Source organism: Phacochoerus africanus, chromosome 9, assembly GCF_016906955.1.
Source record: "Phacochoerus africanus isolate WHEZ1 chromosome 9, ROS_Pafr_v1, whole genome shotgun sequence".
NCBI lineage: Eukaryota > Metazoa > Chordata > Mammalia > Artiodactyla > Suidae > Phacochoerus > Phacochoerus africanus.
The window spans coordinates 123,094,202-123,108,054 of NC_062552.1; the positions used below are offsets into that span (position 1 = coordinate 123,094,202).

Genomic DNA, 13,853 nt, shown 5'->3' on the forward strand with positions numbered 1-13,853 from the left:
CTGTTGGTCCCCGCTGCTTTCCAAGGAAAAGAGGAGATGTAAATAATTACCAGTTCCCAGTTAAGAGGTGACTTATAACTACTAAGGTTAAGCAGCTGTCCTTCTTCCATCACCAAATACTGACCGAGGCCCCAGAAGGCAGGGGCCTGTTCCGAAGCTGCCCACATTCTATCGGGGGAGAAGGGTGGGGAAGGGCAGGTATATCTGTGCTTTGTGGGGACCCACACTGATCTGGGAGGAAGTGGGGACACCCCGGGCACGACGGCTGGGAGCCCTCAGGACAGGACTTGACCCTGACTTAGTTGCTGCCTGCTTCTGTCAGGGAGAGAAAACTAAAATTTTTTGGGGGGTGAGTCTGTCACATCATCTAAACACAGTGGCAAAGAAAGTGAGCCAAACGTAGTTAGTTAATTGATTGACCACAGCTAAATCTGAAACATGCAGAGCACCAATTTAAATTAATGACTTAAAAAAAGAAGTTGGAGGAGTTCCCGTCGTGGCTCAGTGGTTAATGAATCCAACTAGGAACCATGAGGTTGAGGGTTCAATCCCTGGCCTTGCTCAGTGGGTTAAGGATCCGGCGTTGCCGTGAACTGTGGCATAGGTCGCAGACACGGCTTGGATCCCGCGTTGCTGTGGCTCTGGCGTAGGCTGGTGGCTACAGCTCCGATTAGACCCCTAGCCTGGGAACCTCCATATGCCGCAGGAGCAGCCCTAGAAATGGCAAAAAGACAAAAAAAAAAAGAAGTTGTGGAGTTCCCTGGTGGCTCAGAGGGTTAAGGAGATGGCATCATCACTGCTGTGCCACAGGTTTGATGGCTGACCCTGGATTTCTGCAGGCTGCAACTGCAGCCAAAAGAAAAATATTTTTAAGTAAAATAAATAAGAAAGTTACTAGTTTATACTAACCTACTGTAGCAAGTGTAGGCACTTTAATAGATACTTAATTTCCTGCAACCATGAGCTGAAAATCCCCGCACATGTAAGTAGAAAACGATTAGTGAATCTCACTCAAAGTCAAGGTGGTGAGAGAGCCTAGCTCCTAAGGTTTGCTCTCTGAGAGGCTTCAAGGCCCCAGCGACCTCCCCATGCTCACGTGGGCCTCACCACACTCCTGGGGCAGCCTACTTGCTGACATGAACATCTGGGCTCAGTGGAGTTGAAGGAGCTGGTCCAAGGCCACCCTGTTAAAAAGTAGTGCAGGGAGTTCCCTGGTGGCTTGGTGGGTTAAAGATCCAGCGTTGTCACTGCCATGGCACAAGTTTGATCCCTAGTCTGGGAACTTCTAGACGCTGCAGGTGTGGCCAAAAAAAAAGAGTGGATTTTGGCCCCGGGTGCTCAGGGCTATGCCAGAAGCTCTACATTCATCCCTGTCGTCCCAACCTGGTGGACAGTTACTGTTGGGGCTGTTACTGGGTAACAGTTACTGCTGGGACGGCACCTGCATTTTTACCACGGGGCGGCTGCAGGCTGGGAAGCCCTGAGTCTCGACAGTCCCGCGGCTAAGCTGGGATCGGGCTCGTGTCTGTCCCGAATCCCGCTCATGGGACTAGGACTCTCACGCAGTGCAGAGTGGAGGCGAGAGACGCACGGGCCCCAGAAAAAGCAGGAAGGCCGAGCGCCAGACTTACTCTGCAAGAGCTCAATGGTCAAGTTCAAGGTTTCCTTCGGCGACACGCTTGCTGCAGCACCAGTGCCTGACTTCTGCGTTTTTACTCGACTCTTCTTACCCATTTTCTGACTACAGAGGAAAGAAAGAAAAGACCAAGAGACACGCGTTATATCCCCAAAGAACAACCTCAAGTAATAAAACGTGGCACAGCAGCAGCTCAGCCTTGAGATGCAAAGATCTTACCTCACATATGCCACATCCTCAAGTTTCCTTCCAAAAAAAAGCAATGCGTACAAATATTAGTATTTGGAAGCTCTCAAATGGGAAAAAAAAATCTGCTTTGTAGTCTCTGGAAGAAAAGGTCGTTCCTTTTCACTTATAAAAACTATAGTAGAAGCAAGTTGGACTCTAGAATTACTTTCACATTACATGGATTTCATTATATATCCTAAAATGTTTATTCGACGATACTGGGGAGAAGAAGTTATGCAGGTTCACGTATCACAAACTATCACATGGCCACAAAAACCTACATATTCTCTCCTCGCTTCGCTTTAAAAGAACCATTTCCCGTTAAGAGTAACAAATCATAAGCAACAGACTAGACTCTCTGGACAAACGCTGAAGACATTGGAGAGCTCGACGAAACCTCAGAGAGCCGATCTATCCCTTCTCCTGGCTTCAAGGAAAACCCAAAGTGCTTCCCAGGGATCCACAGGGAGTCGATGGCAGACCCTCCCCTCGAAAGTGGTCCCAGCCTGGTGCTTCCACCACCCTCAGGTCCTACGTGGCCCGATGAATAAGAAATGGCCAGGACAGGAGTCCCTGTTGTGGCTCCACAGTAACGAACCCAACTAGTATCCACGAGGACGCAGGTTCGATCCCTGGCCTTGCTCAGTGGGTTAAGAATGTGGCATTGCTGTGAGCTGTGGTGTAGGTTGCAGACGCAGCTCGGATCTGGCGTTGCTATGACTGTGGTGTAGGGCAGTAGCTGCAGCTCCAATTCGACCCCTAGCCTGGGAACGTCCATATACCAAGGGTTTGGCCTAAAAAAGCGCTCCCCCCCCCCAAAAAAAAAGAAAAGAAAAAAAATATGGCCAGGATATGCTGCAAGCAGGTGAGAGTGTGGGACGCAGGACACCTGCTGGGCAGAGACACTGTAACATTTGTCTGAAGACATTTTCTAGCAGTGAGTCAGAGGCTGGTTTGAAGACAGGGGAGGCAACTTGAAGGCAGGGCAGGGATGAGGGAAGCATGCGGGGGGTCCAGTGGGTGACATGCCCAGCTGCAGAGGTCCCCGTGGTGAGGGGCAGACAGAAGCCGGCCCCTGCAGCAGGGTGGCAACTGCAGCCTGGGGGTTCTGATCTGAGGGCCTCAGGATGACAAGCCAGGAAGATGGAGAGAGAATGCAGCTGAGAGAGGTCACACCTCTGGTGTCTTAGAATGAAGTCTACTTTGTAACTTAGGGGTCTAGTAAGTCTTCTAAAACAGCATGGAACACACAGGGTCAGGCATCCTGGAACAAAAAGGAACAGGTAAAATACCTCCGACTCTTGCAGCACAGAGAATTAGTTGCTTTGAGATCAAAGCAGAAAAAAAAGTGGGGGCTGGGGGCAGCAGGAGGAGCTTAAGCACCTTTTCCTTTACTTAAGGACCAGAAGGATGCTCCCGTGTTCACTCGCTCGAGGCCTGGACAGAGCACCTGCCACTCTGCATCTCAGGCCCTCTGCACATCTGCTGAAGGCAACTCCCTGGGAAGACCACTGAACTTGACCTGAAAACAACTAAAACTACTGGCAAGTCCGGAAAGAAGGGCTTTAATCACACTTCCAAATGCAGCTCGGCAGGAGGGACTGTGGAACTGGAGCCAGGCTTGCTGGCCTCTCCCTGCTGCCCTGCGGGCAAGACCTTCCGAGTGCTAAGCGATAAACATCACCCCAAGCCCTTCCCTCCTCTTTGGCAGGCCGGGCACAGGGTGCCCCAGACAGACGGCCACGCCCCCGGCACCGTCCGCACCTTGCGAGGAGGACCCACAGGCTGCAAAACGCTCTGCCCACAGCCCCTTTCCTCCCCACGTCCTTCCTCAGGAAACCTCCCAACCCCGGCATCTGGATACCTGTCCTGAGATTACGATCATTAATTACAGCAGCGGCGGCACTGCCACCCTGGGCCGTCCTTCCCCTCAGCCACACGCTGGGCTGAGACTACCAAGACTATATCTCTGCGTCTCATCTTCCCAGACTCTCACTGCTGGAATTAGCCTCATCTTTTAGATGACCTTCTCAGAAAGGTGAAGTCCTCCATCTTCGTCCCATGGAAGAGGTGCAGCTAGAACTGAGGTCTGCCTGACTCCAAAGCCTGTGCTCCGCCGCCAGCCCACCGCCCCTGCGAAACACACAAGGCACAGGGCTCTGCGCAGTGCGGGAGGGTGGACAGGGCTTCCAGACCCCACACGGACGACTCCCTGCCAGGTGCCACCCCCACCCCACCCCGCCGGCCGCCCCCTGAGTGTCTCAGGCCACCTGCTCCTCTTGAATTCACTTCCTGCTCTGACTGCAACAGTGTCTGCATTCTTTCTCCCTGCCACTGAAATCTGCCCCCGCCCAGTAGCAAATACAGAAACACAACAAACCGCAACAGGCAGCAGTAAGCGAGCCCCTGGGAAAGCAGACACAGGGACTGCCGTCTTGGAAAGCCCTGGGGACTGCAGTTATAGGAACACTCCCTGAAGCCACTCCCGGTTAAGAGCCTCAGCTCCAGCTCCTCCCACCCCAGATCAGTTTCCCTGCCTCCACTGCCTCTCCCCAACACTGTCACCATCGGCCTTTATAGACGGAGGTGTAACCCACTCGGGAAGGGCACAGCCCCCACCCTGAGTGAGAACCAAGTCCCCGCGTTCCTATCCCGGTCCAGAGCCATCCCCCAGAAGTGACCATCACGCTGACGTCTCTTAGCACCGCCACTTGTGTCTGTGCTGGCACTTTGCACTGATGGAATGGCCAGTTCCCCTCAGCCCCCTGGCCTGGCGTCACCCCCGCCTATACACTCCCTGTCTCTGCGGCCTCTTTGGTTCCTGGGAAGGTGTCTAAGTCTTGGCTTAGACCGCACCCCCCCCCACAATCCCCTCCCCACGCCGCACACCCCAGAGCCCACCCACCATCATTTACATGCCCACCTCATCCACTTCTGCAGGCTGCTGTCTTGTGGCAGAAAACCAACCAACCAACCAACCAAAGTTTCCACTTCTAAATCATCTGGAGGGTTTCGTATGGTGCCATGGATGCAGCCGAAGGTCAAATACTTGTTGAATGCAGGAAAATCTTACTTGAATTTATTTCTGCTATTTGCGGGTAAGATTTATTTCCCATCGTGATAGTAAGATCGTACAACAAGGAACCATTTTGATATCTACTCCCACCAGTGATGAGAACACTAGCCAAAATGAGACATTTACTTAATATTTAACTACTGCTAAAGAACGAGGACAACTCTTAAAAGTCAAAATGTAAATTTGTACATATAAAATATATCAAATTCACGTTTAGAAGATGGTTTCTTTTGGGAATCTGTAGTTTATTGTCAGAAAAGCTTTAAGATATCAAGTTGCATAAGAAAACCTCTCTAATGAACACAAACTGAAGTTTTTAAGTGTTTTGGGTCTCTTAGAAAGCAACAAAGCAGCAATAAAAGTCCGTTTCCAATAGAAATAGAAGAACCATGACTTCAAGCTCCGCAGGCCCTTGTGAGCAGGCACCAGCATCTGCACGGTGCCCTGAGCTGGTCAGACTGGCCTAGACATGGTCAGGGCGCGTAGACACGGCTGGGACTTGCCCAAGAGCCCAGCGCTGACAAGCAGTGGACACAGGGCTTCAGCCTGAAATCCTGCATTACGTCCAGCACATACGCAGACTCTCTATATAATTGCACACGATGAAACAAGCTCTCCTGCGTCTCTGTGCCAGGACCATGCCAGCTACTGCAAAAGATGGCAGATGAGGGAAGGCCAGGCCTGCGGGCCTCAGGGATTTTGGCGGCGGGGGCGGGGGGAAGGGGCGGGGATGGACCCAGGACACAGCCTGAATAATTCCTCAAATCGGAGAGGAAGGTAATGACAGAGGGGCATAGAACAAAGCACAGGTAACCAAGGATGACTAGATTTTAACACTTAGTCTCAGATGGAGCTTTCCTGTGGCACAGGCAGGTTAAGGATCTGGCACTGTCACTGCAGCAGCGCTGGTTGCTGCTGTGGCACAGGTTCAATCCTTGGCTTGGGAACGTCCACAAGCCATAGGTACAGCCAAAAAAAAAAAAAAAAAATTTCAGTCTGAGAAAGTGTTAGAAGCCAGTAGGAGTGGTTTCCTAAATTCAACCCCCTTCTGCCTTTTTTAGCTGACAAAGATTTCCCCAGCATCATGGATTTAAAATAACTACCTACCCTGTTCACTTATGATTCAAAAACTCATTACACACAATGAATAATTTTCATTGTGAGTTCAGCTGAATCTGGGGCTAGACTGCAAATTTCAACAAATGAAAGAGTCAAATATCCGTAACAAAAGAGCCCGAATATTCTAAATGTTCTCGGTGGAAAAAAACTACCTACTAGAAATTAAACTTCCTATAAAGACAAAATGTTCATGTTCAATATTTATTCCAAATATGTACGTTCACAAATATAAAGCATGTGAAATCAGTTATATGTACACACACACACACACAAGTTAAATTCCAAGTTAAATTTTAGCCAGAAGGTACAAAGCTGAATCAAAAGGTTTTTCCCAAAGTTTAGATCGAAATCAGATATAATTACAAATTCTTTTTGAATTACCTTGGGGGAAAAAGAAATACATAGTGGAGGGGGAGACTTTGAGAATTCTGAAGGTAAAAGAAAATACCATGTAGAAAAGCAAAAGGGACTGACAGACAAACGGGTTCTACAGTAAACAATTACAGTGACAGTGGTTTGAAGGAAGGGCTGTCTATAAAAGAAGCAGCAAGCTAAGAGTTTCACACATATCTACATTTCTTCACCATCGAGATACTGTAAAAATGCAGAGAATCCTCAAAAATCTGGCTCTTTGCTTGCTATATCATGAACTATCTAGCAAGTTCATCAACAATCTCCCCACCGAAGAGAGAGAAGGAACTTTAGAAAACACAGAATAAATGACCTATTAAACTAATATGCAAGGGGCATCTGTCATCAACAACCAGAATCAAGTGATTCTTTTACAAGTACTCCAGAGAGGTGAGAAGAAATCAGATAGAGGGCATTTAGGGAACTTGGCTGAGGGGGTGGGGCAGTGAGGGAGGGTCCTGGATATTTAACCCACTTTTACAAAGTAGAGTTTATACATACTGAACAGGCTGAGATGGAATTCAGCTCTGTAGGGGTATTTTTCCTCCTCCCCTGCCCCAAATGCTAGGGAGTTCTCTTATGGCGAAGCAGGCGAAGGATCCAGAGTTGTCACTGCAGTGGCTTGGATCCCTGCTTTGGCCTGGGAACTTACATATGCCACAAGTACCCCCCCCAAAAAAAGAATCTAAATGGAAAGAATGTATATTTGCATCATTCTTGAGTTGCTTTCAACTAAATGCAACTAGAATAAATTTTTAAAATTAATTTGTGCAGGAAACGTTAGCCCAAACCCAGCATGTGTTTCAATGTATCCTGCATCTTCCAAGTTTACAGCACGACTGACAAAGGGAGAGAGGGCTCCTGTGGCTTCCCCCCAGGACCCAGCTGTAAACGCACGCGAAGGGAGCATGAGAGCCTACCTAACCTCTCCGTAGGACGAAAAGAATCTCACCAAAATACTTTGCAGGCCATTAGGCTCAGATCACTACATTCTGAATTAAGTACACCTATTAGAGGCTGACGGCCGAAGAAAATGAAAGCACTCTCAAAGGGAAAAGTACTGAACTTTAGTAAGGCATATACAGTCCTTGCATTGGTAACATGTTAACCAAAATAGCAGAAACATCTCTCCGCACAGTAGCAGGATCTCGTATTAGGGTCAGGCCATACTCACTTGTACCGGCTCAAGTGGCTGGTACCATTCCAGCCCCCAAAGGAGGGCTCACATGCCACAACTCAAAAGTACCAAGAAGTCACATACTACCCAGCCATAAAAAAGAACAAAACAATGCCATCTACAGCAACATAAATGCAACTAGAGACTCTCATACTAAGTGAAGAAAGTCAGAAAGAGAAAGCAAATACCACATATCACTTCTATGTGGAATCTAAAATATGGCATAAGCGACTTATCTACAAAACAGAAACAGACTCACAGACACAGAGAAGAGACTTGTGGTTGCCAAGGGGGAGGAGGAGGGAGTGGGAGGGACGGGGAGTTTGGGGTTAGTTTGGGGCTAGTAGATGCAAACTACGACATTGGGAATGGATAAGCAATGAGGTCTTGCTGTCCAGCACAGGGAAGGCTACCCAGTCTCTTGCGATAGACCATGATGGAAAATCATATAAGAAAGGGAATGTATACACACGTATGACTGGGTCACTTTGCAGCACAGCAGAAATTGGCACAACACTGTAAATCAACTAAATACTCTAATAAAAAAAATAATTCCTAAAAAAAGGTTGTTTTTTTTAAAGAACCAAGAAGTCAAGGCAAGCAGACAGGCAAGACAGTGGACTTAATTTCAACTCAGCCTACATACATACCAAGGTGAATGGAGACCCATAGGCTGCATGGAAGTAAAATTTCAATCTTTATACAATCTGGGCTGTCATATATACATACAAAGATAGGTAGATAGATATACACAAACTTGAGATTTTAAAAAATACAGCTATTTCTTGCTTTCCACAATGTTTTTTGCTATATGTCCACTAATATACATGATAATTTGAGATGCTTAAACTGTCTTTGATTTATTTTTCAACATAACAGTTTAGCTTTAAACTGCTGTTGAAAAAAGTTGTAAATATACTCAAATTAAAATGAGGCTCCTATTTAAAGGAAGTTGCCAAAAACACACACACACACACACACACACAAAACACCTCTTCATAAAGCAAAGAATCCCAGTATCATGAATAATCATTTCCTATTATATCCTCCTAAAAGAACAAAGCAAAATGTTAAGGGTGAGGAACAGCTAGCTATAATCCATCAAGAACTTACTTTCAAACCACCCACATTCCTCCCTTAAGGATTCTAGATTCTAGAATTGTGGAATATCAGGTTTGGAAGAGACCTTTGGGTAAGGTTACCCGTGTTAACCCTCAACCCTGAACAGTTTTAAAATAATGACATCTGCTGCCACGTGGCAGGTAGGGTTGTCGAAGTGCAACTGCCAGACTCAACTCAACTCAAGGAGATGTTACAGACGGGCCCCCATTGACAGTGGTTCAATTTAGTATATTTTGACTTTATGATGGTGCAGAAGCCATGTACATACTTAGTAAAAACCTCAAATTTTGAATTGTCATCTTTTTGCAGGCTGGTGACACGCAGGACAATACCCTCTGGTGATGCTGGGCGTGAGCGAGCCACCACTCCCAGTCGGCCAGGGATCCTAAGTCTCAACAACCCACCATTCTGAACCCATACAGCCATTCTGGTTTCTTTTTTTTTTTTTTACTTTCAGTTCAGTATTCAATAAATTACATGAGCTATTCAGCACTTTACTATAAAATTGGCTTTGTGTTTGATGATTTTGCCCAACTGTAGGTAGGCAAATTAAGTGTTCTGGGCGTGTTTAAGGTAGGCAAGACTAAGCTGTGATGTTTGCTACAAAGTCGGGTGTTTAAATGCATTTTCTTCAATGACATTTTCAACATATGATGGGTTTATCAGGATGGAACCTCATCTTAAGTTGAGGAAGATCAGTAGAGCCTTACTTTTCTACCAGCCAAGTGTACCAGTGAATTCATACTTTCATTCAGTGCCCATTTCTTTTTTTTTTCTTTCTTTTGCTATTTCTTGGGCTGCTCCTGCGGCATATGGAGGTTCCCAGGCTAGGGGTCTAATCGGAGCTGTAGCCACCAGCCTACACCAGAGCCACAGCAACACGGGATCCGAGCCACGTCTGCAACCTACACCACAGCTCACGGCTACGCTGGATCCTTAACCTACTGAGCAAGGCCAGGGATAGAACCCACAACCTCATGGTTCCTAGGCGGATTCGTTAACCGTTGAGCCATGACGGGAACTCCGAGGGTCCATTTCTTGAGTATCTAACTGAAATGCAGAGATAAGTGAGGCATGGATAAGACAGTAACCAACTAAACCTTTTGCTACATAAGCTGATCTGCAGCCACATACATGTCCTATATTAAACAACTGAGTTGGTGAACCTAAGGGCAAAAATCATCCATGCTAAGTGCCCCGGTGTTTGTTACTGAGCTGTCGAAACTATGTGTTCCCTGTGACAGGTCCCCAACATGACTGGCTTCGCCATAATCCCATCACTCAGGCATTTTCTGTATCAGGAATTGAAGTGAGCATTTTACACACTGGATAAAGGAAATATTATGCCCACTTTACAGACGAGAAAGCTCAAGTTTAGAGGAGTTAGTAAGCTTAGGCAACGTGATTAGACAGCTGGCGGCACAACCTCACCAGCTCACGTCCTTGTCAGACAGACGATACTGATGCCCAAGAGTATTTCAAGGATTCAGCGCAAAACCAGCCCGCTTAGAAGCCTCTGGAGGGTCACTATCTCTGAAATTCAAAATAACAGTATTCCTTTGCGGTTCTAACACACACCAAGCAAAGGCTGTATCTCATTGGGCTTTTAAAAGGATAGAGCCATTACGCTGGCCTTGTCCAAAAATACAAAAGTGGCCTCAGCTTAAATTTGGGACATGAGCAAAATGTCCAAAATTTATGGTAAAAGCGTCTGAGTATTTGTCAGCACTAACAGTTACTTTTTCTTAACTGTGCTTAAGAGAAAAACGATTGCTACTGAAGAGTCCTGTCTACTTTCTGAAACTGAAACCTTTAAACGACTTAGTCACAGCATTTTCAGACCTTATGCTGGAATGAATTGTGTCTTAAACAAAGTGGAAAGTGAAATTCAGTGGTGGCAGATAGGTAATAAGCCTAAAATGTTGCAATATTTACTGAGTTCTAGGTAGATACCTGATTATCAACGTTTCGAGACAATGTGTTAGTCCTTCCAAGAAATACAGAGAGCATTTCTGCCTGCCCTGCTCCTCTGCCCTCTCCTCCCTCTGCTCCGCCATCACTGAGCCTCGGCACGTGAAGGGGTTAACCTTTCACTTTGGCTTGGTTATCAGCATCACTCAGATCCCTCTCCAAATCTGAACTTCAGAGGTGGAGTCATCTTCCATCGCCAGCCAAGAGTGTTTGGATTTACCGTAATTATTAATTAACTTCTACTTGGAAAGGACTTGAATAAGAAAGAAAAAATTTCCAAGGCTTAAGTTTGGTATTTAAATTTTATCATCATTTAGAAGCATTCTTCTTCCATTCAAATTTATTTCAGTTGAAAACTGTCAACAGCTGTGTTTGTACCTTGGTTTTACGATCTGTTTATTTCTAAACCTAGAGGAAACTCCCAATTGGAAATGGAGTCCACACAGCTAATCTCTGGCTTGAGTTGCTGGATGAATTTAATAACAAAAAGGACTGCTAATCTTGCCAGTTCTGTTAAGTAATCTTGTTTCCCGTTAAGACTATTAAGTGACTTAAAAAAAAAAGCCTCAACTCCCTCGGAATAGAAAAATACGAGTATTACTATTTCGTTAGAAATGAATTTTTACTTTGAGGAAAAACATTATATTAGTTATATCTGCAGATCAAAATACTTAACAATCTCCAACTTTATGAGTAGGAAAATGGGATGGCATGAGGAAATCCAATGTACAGAAGCCAAGTTCAATACACATGTACCTGCAACAAAAGGGAAAACTAGAAAAACTAAACAGCAAGGAATCCTTAGCCTGGTACTCTTAGGTGGTTAACTATGGCTCAGAATGAGCTGATATCCAAGATAAACACTTCTTTAACTGCAGGGAAAAAAACCAAAAAGGATTCACAACAAATCAAAATATTTTTTCTGATAAAGTCATGGGCCAGATATAATACTTTGTTATCTGAGAAAACAAAAACTGGCCACAAGCAACTTCCAAAGGACTAGAGGAATAAAGGTATATTCAATTCACTCTTCACTATTTTGTGAAAACTTGGTAATGCCATAGTAACATACAACTCCTATTCCCTTGTAGGCTTTATCCCCGAGACTTAGGGACAAGAAAACACACTTGAAACTTCTCACCCCTAACCGAAGTACCAAGCCCTGCAGCCAGGGACAGATAAAGGAGTTTCTGAAGATAGGAAAAAAAAAAAACAAAACAAAAAACCTCACAGTGACAGATATTTATCAAACTACACCAAAATAGATACATTAGCATTATTAGCTACATTCCTAAAGGTTACTGCAAATTAGAGATAAGAAAAAAAGGAGACTGTGTGATTCAAACATTTTAAGAGACGTGGAAAACTTCAGACTAAACTGACATCTGGTAAAAGGAATATGAGAAACTCTGAGCCAGGAGGTCAGATTTTTACTCAGACTTTTAATAAAATTCCATGCGCCACAAACTATGTACCTGGTTCCCACGGAACTCAGTGATTATCTACTAACTATTTACTGCGAGTAGGCTCTGTTGTTCTGTAGTAGATACTCACCTCCAGCTGTCATCTCCTTTGCCCTTTTCTTCTAGATACTGGGAGCTGACAGTTTTTGTTGGGTTTGTTTTCGATTTTCTTTGGCCTCGCCTGTGGCATGTGGAGTTCTCAGGCCAAAGGATGGAACCTGCACCACAGCAACGACCCAAGCCACAGAGGTGACAATGCCAGATCCTGAACCCGCCGCACCACAAGGGAACTCTGAGAGCAGCAAGTTTTCAGGAAACAGTCGTGACCAGTTATCACAGCTCTCAGAAAAGTTTTCCAGTGGTTGAACTTTACCAAAAAAACCTTAACAGGTTTCTCATTTTCCAGTGGCTTCTAGAGCAAAGGTTTAATCATCAATTAAAATGTGGCCTACGTGTTCCCCACATGGAAAAGCAGCCCAGTAAGTGTTAACTTTCTTTCCGACAATTTATTGCACTCCTATTGGCAGAATTGAACAGAAACTTTCACTTCTACAGCATATGTAGGCATAAAGGTTTTAATTTTGCAAGTCCAACTATTCCAGAATCACCAGAGAAAAGCAGCAGCATTTTATTCGTTCAGACTAGAGCTTCATTTCAGATATTAACTCACAATTCTGAATCTATAGAAAAGAGGGCAGATAGGAAGGAACAGCAGAAGTAAAACTGAGGTTGTTTGGGGTCCCAATAAAAAAAGTTGTTCTGTAGCTGTTTAAGAACTTCACTCTGCAAATTACTTCCTTGGGCCAGAGAAAAACTCCTCCCTAAATTACTGGAACTTTACCAAAATATCAATCACAGCAGCCCTGGGGACTAATTTGGTAAGATGAGACTGCATGCATAGTAGCCTGAACAGACACAATATATCATGGTTCAAGCAAGTCTTGCCAAATTTTAGTGGTACAGAGAAAAGCTGCTTTTACTTTGCTATATTCTTAAGTTAAATGCATTCCCTTAAAACTATCCAAAATCATTACTAGTTCCTTCAGCTTTGAAAGAGCATTCCCCCCACCCCAGAAGAAAAGGTGGGGGAAGAGGTATCATTTACATAAGATAAAATTCACAATTTTGACAAACGCACTCAGCTGATGCAACCACACCACAACCAGGCTATGGACTGATCCACCGCTAAAAGGTTAACTCTTCGGAGTTTCTTAAAAGCGAAATTCACCTGTCGACACACTTGAAAAGTATTTTTGCTTTTGAAACAACACCTCCTTCAATTGCAAGTGCAAAACAATACACTCCAAGCGATTCTAAATCTGTCAACACAAGGAGAGGGTAAAGGCCCCCCGCGGCCAGTGGCGCCCGACCCTAATCCTCGGCCCCCCCCCCCCCCGCCGCCTGCCCCCGTAAAAACAGAGGAGAGAGGCTGCAGAGTTGCATTGCCAGGCCGGAGCCACGAGGAGGAAGAGTTTGATGCCGGAATGACAAACTCCACAGCACTGAATTCTTCTCCCTAGTAGGGCACGGAGCATGTGGAAGATGGCCAGTGCGCGTGGGAAGAAAGATGACCTATTTTCAACGACTGTTTTTATAACTGGGAAGTGAGGGAGAGAAGCAGGGGCTAGTCCCCGGGCACCTCCGCGGGCA

General features: G+C 45.6%; 1 protein-coding gene across 2 annotated transcripts in view; it reads right to left on the minus strand.

Moving 5' to 3' along the window:
- Positions 1-13,853, minus strand: part of SETD3 (SET domain containing 3, actin histidine methyltransferase) — a 75,155-nt gene that overhangs the window by 60,643 nt on the left and 659 nt on the right. The window contains exons 1-2 of one of the 2 annotated variants that reach the window (XM_047794972.1): positions 1,856-1,967; positions 1,632-1,741 (exon numbers count right to left, since the gene is read on the minus strand). In XM_047794972.1, coding sequence (XP_047650928.1) covers positions 1,632-1,734 — 103 coding nt within the window. In that variant the 5' untranslated portion in view covers positions 1,735-1,741; positions 1,856-1,967. Of the gene's footprint in view, positions 1-1,631; positions 1,742-1,855; positions 1,968-13,853 lie in introns of those variants that run through there. The other variant, XM_047794971.1, reaches the window with a different exon arrangement.